We start from the raw sequence: 7,467 nt of genomic DNA, 5'->3' as shown, positions 1-7,467 counted from the left end.
CGATGGGGGTAGCCTGAAAGCCTTCAAACTTCTTTTTCTTTAGTTTAATGCAATATTACATTCGTTTTCGTTGTTTATTCCGTTTGTTTTTATTTATAAATAACACTGTTATAATTGCCCCGCATTAGCGGTACAATTGCCCTTGGGATTTGATCGGCGATTTTCGAGACCCAAAATTTCAATGATTGATTGTTGATTGGGTTCCATTTTCGTTTTTATGTCAACTATCGAGTTGTTGGCTTCTATATCTAAACCTTTAGAAGTGAAATTTCCACGAGAAAAAATACGTAATGTTACAAAATACAAAAAGTGTTACAATTGTCCCCGGTCTCCTCTAACTGTGAATGTCACTTCCACGGAAAATAATTTCCCGCCGTAGATCAGGAAGACAATGTGTATATAAAAACTGCATCGTGATACAGGCGCCACTATGTCTCTTAGTCTCTGATCAATCAACGTATCGTGCAATCCAAGATTTCGAGGCTGGTACATCGAATTCGTGAGTGATATTGATCGCCTGCAACTTAAATTTGAGAAATTTGAAAAGGGGGTCTCAGCCCCTAACCCTGAATAAGCCACCGTATTAACGTCTCAAAGACATGTTTATACTGCCTCAAGTATAATTATACTGGTTGTGCTGAAGATGTAATAACAAGTTGCTGCAATATTGATAAATTCAGCACAAAATTAAAAATTTCTCAAATAACCATATCTTATGCGGGAATGAGCCATATATGGCTCACAAGCCATAGCTTCCCGCCCACTGGGCTAGACTCTGGTGCAATGAGTACGTGGAGTCCTCACGAAAACGGATAAATAATTTAGCAGTGATTTAGGATATAGCCTACGGTCAAACTCACGACAAATTCTGGCATTTGCAATGTTTTAATATGTGTTTTACACTCTAAAATGCAAAAAGCGAAAATATCATCAATCGCCGCTGAAATTAATGATGTAAATGAAAAAAAAATCAATGCAGACAATAAGACTGGAACAAATTGTAACTGGAAGGTATGTCAGTTTAACTCGGTCTGAAATTTAGGTTCAGGCGGGAAAAGTCCATTGTGCCGAATTGAGTTACGTGCAATCCTAATTGTTGAATTTCATCCTTGCTAATGCACTTCCTCATAACACGCATGCAGTTCAGTACTTTCATAGATCCGTGGACCAGGGATGGTTTCTTTGTAGTCTGCATCGCACCTTTTTGTTTCGTATTCTTAATTAGGATGAATCGCCATGAAGCATTAGGTTCCAGGTGTATTACAAAAATTACAAAAATACCGGCGCATTCTTCGTTACTGCTTTCCAACGTTTCGCTCTTCTTGGCTTTGTCCGAATTGGAATGCATGTTATTTCTTCTTCGCAAAACATGAAATGAAACAACGCAGCTTAGGAAGCAAAGTAATACGACAGTTAAGACATAGCAAACAATCATGAGAAGTGATGGAGAACCAGAACACAGAACACGTAGCTGATTGGATACAGTTAATTGCGAGCATGATCGTCCCACCGGCACGGATGTTGATGCGCATATATTGTAATTACCATAATCTGCCCCGCTTGTCTGTGAAAACAATGAACTCAAGCCAAAGTGTAATGCATTCAGGTCCGGTACTAAATGAATCATTGGTATAACTCACAACTTGGATTTCAAATGTATAGATATGAATCGTGTGCTGTGAGTGGTATTCTTTCAAATGAAATAATCGCGATAGCAAGTCATCGTTTTCAGGGAAGCAAAAACGCTGTTTTCGCTGGAATGGTAGTTAAGTAACCAATGCTACGCAATCGACGCACCATTTCCCTCTGTCATCCTCGAAAGTAAACCGAGGTGTGCCGCCTAAGGGATTAGCGTGGAATGCGAAATGAAGAATAGTCGTAGAGTTGAGTTGAATCGAAGCGAATTCCGTCGATAAGAAAGATCTCTCTGGTGGGTCTGTAATATATAGTAGGGATGGTGTGAACGTGAGGTTCACGTTCGCGTTCTGTGTGTGAACCAGACATGGGGTAATCGCGATTAGTAATCGTAATCGATTACGACGATTACAGCATTTTCAAGTAATCGTAATCGCAATCGATTACATTCGAAAAAATTCCGAAGTAATCGTAATCGTAATCGACTACATCGCATATTTAATCGATTTCTTTGTGAAAGAACGATTACTTTTTATTTGTACGACGACTGTGACATAAACTGAACATTCGTTAACAAGCAAGATATATTATACCAGTTATTGAGTCACAAACGTCTGATTTTCAAATGCCATTGCTCATTATTACGTCAGAAGTAGCCTATTAGCTGTGCTCGTCTTTGCGTAAGAAGTATCCACATTCCACACTTATAGTAAATAGATAGTCGATGTACATTAGTGTGATTGTAAAACACCCACCGTTCAGTATATCGGGTTATCAATATATTTCATACGCCACTACCTCGCTGCAGGATAATTAATCCCCTCTCTGCCTAGTTTAGAATAGCAACTTTTGTATTGATGTTTGGTTATGCTTAGTTAGACGCAATTTGACCGTTGCTGCTTGGCGAGCAGTAAGCCTATATGTGCTGGTACGAACGTACACCAGACAAAGATTTGAAATTTTGTACTCATCAAATAAAATATTACGGTTTCCACAACAAAGCATTAAAAATCAACAGCTGCTGATATATATCATAACCGCGCCGTTTTTTGCCGTTTCTCGTAATATGGCAGCTTGCATTACATTATCTGTATTAAGTTGAAGACAGAATTTTATTTTCACCTTCTCTTATTCTCATATTATTCTACTCCAAACGGGCGTCAATTGCTATTTCACAATTCTTTACTGAAGATTTGGACCTGCCGCCATAGCCACCGGCTTATAGTATATCCATGTTAGCGTGGGTTGTAGCTAGAATCTGGATCAAAACAGCAAAATCGTCCCCCACTCCAAACGTTGGTCTTGGGCCCCCAAAGGGTAGTCAATTTTTAACTTGAAGATTTAATTTCGTCAATAACATTGGTAATTGCATTATATTGCATTTTTAATCCTATCTCAGCCTCCGATGGTCAGACTTACCTGAAGAGCAGGGGGCGCGTAATCCATAATTATAACATCTGGTATCTTGCAATAATTACTGTAGTGCATGTTGTTAATTCGTGACCTCCGGTCTGTTATATAGTCAAAAGATATTGTAGTGGCCCAAACTTAGCAGACTAAAAGAAAAACTTTCGTGAGACGCACACACAAATTGTCATGTCTAATGCTCTGTGGGTGCCTGCGTGGCATTTGCATCGTGGGCTAAGATTGGAAGGACCGAACTGTTAGTCACGCCCACCCAGCGCGGCTATTGACAATGGACACATACCCCAAATTTCGGCCAACGTCTTTCTTTGATAGCACACTTCGTAGAGTCGCATGTTGGCCTAAACTGCATATGTCTTTTGGTGTGTCGGGGCGCGGTATTGACTGGCACCATAATGCCTATTACTATGAGTTATGCATCCTTTATTTCTTGAGGGGAGACGTTTGCACTTCGAAATCAAGCTATCTAGAGACATTTAAATGGCAAAGCTCAAAGAGAACTTTCAAGAGAATACGCTATAATTTATGTTGGTTCACGAAATACTTTTGAGTCCCCTCCGAGCACGCTCCACACCCTATTGGAGCATGTGGGGTGCAGCAGCTATGGACCTGGCAATAATGCAAATCATTGGGTGCGATAAATCGTCCTTTATAAAATGGGCAATATGTGCATTGTGACGTAACAAGCAAATGTCGCATCTGTTTTAAAGAAATATGTTATCTCATTAGGCCTTTTCAGCGCAATCCATGTATTGTCTTCCAATATAACTACTAAGATGCCAAATAAATGTAATCGTGAGTAATCGTGATTACTTTTCCAATGTAATCGTAATCGTAATCGACTACTTCCTGATTTTGCTGTAATCGTAATCGTAATCGTAATCGCGTGATTCCGAAGTAATCGTAATCGCAATCGATTACATTCATGAAGTAATCACCCCATGTCTGGTGTGAACCTCGGAAATTTAGAGGTTCGCGTTCACAACAGAACCTTGGTAGGTTCTGCACTGTGAACCTTTTGGTAAATTATAATTTTCACTCCATTATAAGATCTTTGGCTCAAATTCATTGCATTTCAACTGCGGGCCACTCCATGCATGGTGCTGGCAGCATAAAAAATCAACGCTAAACGAGCATGCACCATGCACCTCGACAACCTTAAAAGTTTTACTTGCTTTTTCTCGGAATATCCAGCTTTCCGTTTATGAATATTTAGTGACTCTCTGCTGTGAGCTTGACCCGCAATCGATATACGTAGTCAGCGAATGATGCTTATTCAACCAATCAATGACATTGATATCGTCTTCTGATGTAAAAAATCGAACGTTCGTACTGGGTCAATCTTGACTTCATATCTTTACTGTATCATTAAAACCAAATCCGTGCGATTAAGGTGCTTGCTACTGCTGCATAACTTGTTGTTTGTGGTATCGGTAGAGAGTATAGAAACCCGTTGTACACTCTGCTCAATATCAATGTAGCGATACTCAGACTCCGAACACATTGTCCGGTCTGGCTAAGACCGAGGCGTAAGCTTATATTCCTTGGTAAGTCCTCGTCGAAATTGTTGGCAAAGCGACGGAATGTACTGATTTTATGCAATTACTATATCCTTTGATTACCGCGGTTGATACATTTAGCGACGTTCAAAACGCCGATATGTACTTCAGCATTGTGGCAATATGTGGGCCGAATCTTCGCCAGGCATCGTGTACATCAGGGCTGACCAACCTTTTCAGCCAAAGGGCCACATCCGATTGACGAACTTTTGCGCGGGCCACCATCCGCGCGAAGCTCGAAATTTTTTTAAAGTTCATAGGTCAATAATATTGTCACTTGACTATGTTGCGGGCCTGCTGTATATCGTTGGGATAAGTTTGCGAGGGCTGGGCTATTCGACGCATGGGCATATCGATATTGGAAGCTGCGATCAACATGCGTTAATCATTTCGTGCCTAGGTTTCATAGTCGACGGTCTTACTGCGAGCGCAAACGCAAGGTCGCATATGTTGAACGACACTTTGTCTCGTAATCGCGAATATAGTTAGACTCAATCTGATACATTGGGTGTTCTTCAATTTTCACAAAAGGGCAACAATTTTAAAAACAAATAATCGAGTGACAACATATTGCGCTAAACTTGTAGAAATTTTTTACCTTTGATAAATCTATCGCAAATTATTCTGCTGTATTGTAGTGTACGAAGATATAGGCTACCAATATGTGAATGGTTGATGGATCGGTCAATGAGTCGAAACTGATATTTTATTCATCACATCTCAAGTGTTGCGACCAGACTAATAAAATTTTTGGTTGGCCTTGCAAGTTCACAATCTGTGCGATCCATGTTTGATGATATTAGAAATTTCGGAAATTACCTCGCGGGCCACTCAAAACCATCTCGCGGGCCACTCAAAACCATCTCGCGGGCCACGGGTTGGACGGCCCTGGTGTACATTAACATAGGGCATAGGCTATCACTTCATTGAAAGAAAGGGTTGGAATTAGCAATATGACCTCACGTCACGTCACGAGGTTCACGTTCGTGTTCACACAGAACCTTTCAAAAAGGTTCGCGTTCACACGAACCTGAACCTTTCAGAGGTTCACACCATCCCTAATATATAGCTTGTTTGATTATCTCCAATCTCCTATCAGTATGTATATTGACAGTCCTATGTGGTAAAACTCCTACAAACAGCGTAAGTATGATGTGTTGACGGACATTTGGATTAAGATATCTAGTGCAGTGCTCTTCAACCTTTTTTGACGTGGTACACCCTTTTAACGTTTTCTCCAAACTCGTACACCCCTGTTCATATAAAACACCCAAGTCGGTAAAGGGCCTAATTATCATAAGGATTAGCAAGCTATAGGAGCTGCTAAATAGGCCTACTAATTAGGACTCGAGATTACCGTATTATCTAATATATCGATAAAGCGTAACGACACATGTCTGTTATGTCACTTTTAAATACATTTGTTGTACATGTTTTTTTTATCGAAATTGCCTAGCTCTCTCATTAAAAGACTACTCGCAATCTTGTGGCGTTTGTAATTGACGAAAATGATTATATAACGAACGAATTTATGGACCAATGTGCATTCAAATACAAATTACAAAATAATGCCAGACATTCAATGCGACCGTTGCTGCTGTATTTCGTACGCCAGCTGCGCGAAGTTAGGCAGTAGCCTTTTTTCGAGTGCTCCTCTCATAAGCATATCGACATCCTTGATGCAATTTCTTTTTTTCGATTTAATTTGAACTAGTGCCGAAAATCCTTGCTCGCAAAGATATGTCGTAGGCATGCGAACAAGAATCGTAATCGCTTTTTGACTCAGATTTTGATACTCCGGAATTTTAAGAAGTGATACCCATAAATCAGTGTAGCTTTTGAGCTGTTTGAACTTTGCCTTTTGAACCAAATCTGATCGTAGTTCAATAAGTTCGCCGGTCAAGTTGCCCAAATCCAACCTTTCATTTGTGAAAGGTTGCACGATCCACAATAGAGAGTCAAGATCCAAATATTCGTCCTCTGGAAAATAAGCTTCAAAATTCTGCTGCAGCACATCGAGATGCTGATGTACGGTCGACTTTAGTTTTGATTCAAGGCTTCGGTTATCGGTTTCCCAATTACTGTTCTTGATGAAATTGTTCAAACATTCAAAATCTGAATAACCACATTTCGAAACATTGTTCTGCCATAACTTCAACTTACATTTAAAAGCTTTAACTTTGCTGGCAACCTCAAATACATCAAATCCTCTGCCTTGCATTGATAAATTCAACTGATTGTTGGTCTCTAATATTGCAGTTAAATAGGACAGATTTGCAACCCAAAAGATATCTTCAAATTTAGCAGCCATTACATGCCCTTTTTGAACCAGGAAAAAATGCACCTCTTTCCGCAGTTGAAATACTCGCTTTAAGACCTTTCCTCTGGACAACCAGCGTACCTCGGTATGGTATAACAACCTTATTACTTCTTTTCCCAGGTCTTTGCAAAGATCTGAAAACATTCTATGTGTCTTGGAATGTGAACGAATAAAATTTACAATTTTGACAACATCATGAAGAACAATCTCCAGAGGACATTCCACCTTTTTTTCTTGGTTTAATTTCTTTACTACAAGTGCCTCTCGATGTATCATGCAGTGATTTGACACACAATCCGGTGCGACTTGTTTAATTTTCTGAACAACTCCATTTGTACGACCTTGCATGGCTGCTGCTCCGTCAGTAGTGACTGATCTACACTTTTTCCAATCGAGAGTATGTTCCACAACGAATTTATTCAACGTACCAAAGATGGCTTGAGCTGTGGTACGAACTCCAACTTTTACACAGCACAAAAAATGTTCGACAATAGTTTCTGCTTCTGCATCAGCGAACCTACAATATAC

At 39.9% G+C, this 7,467-nt stretch overlaps 1 protein-coding gene across 1 annotated transcript in view; it reads right to left on the bottom strand.

Annotated features, from left to right (window-relative positions):
- Positions 1–654: 654 nt before the first annotated feature.
- The window catches only part of LOC145446669 (uncharacterized), a 59,289-nt gene continuing 52,476 nt past the window's right edge, over positions 655–7,467 (bottom strand). Inside the window, exons 6-9 of the mRNA XM_080325020.1 lie at positions 1,801–1,936; positions 1,641–1,731; positions 1,282–1,564; positions 655–1,216 (exon numbers count right to left, since the gene is read on the bottom strand). Of these exons, the coding sequence (XP_080181146.1) occupies positions 1,113–1,216; positions 1,282–1,564; positions 1,641–1,731; positions 1,801–1,936 (614 nt within the window). The 3' untranslated portion in view covers positions 655–1,112. The remainder of the gene's footprint in view (positions 1,217–1,281; positions 1,565–1,640; positions 1,732–1,800; positions 1,937–7,467) is intronic.

Source organism: Botryllus schlosseri, chromosome 9 (genome assembly GCF_051294905.1).
Source record: "Botryllus schlosseri isolate E-star chromosome 9, Bs_hap1, whole genome shotgun sequence".
In the NCBI taxonomy this organism is placed as follows: domain Eukaryota; kingdom Metazoa; phylum Chordata; class Ascidiacea; order Stolidobranchia; family Styelidae; genus Botryllus; species Botryllus schlosseri.
This window is presented reverse-complemented; position numbering and strand designations above follow the sequence as displayed.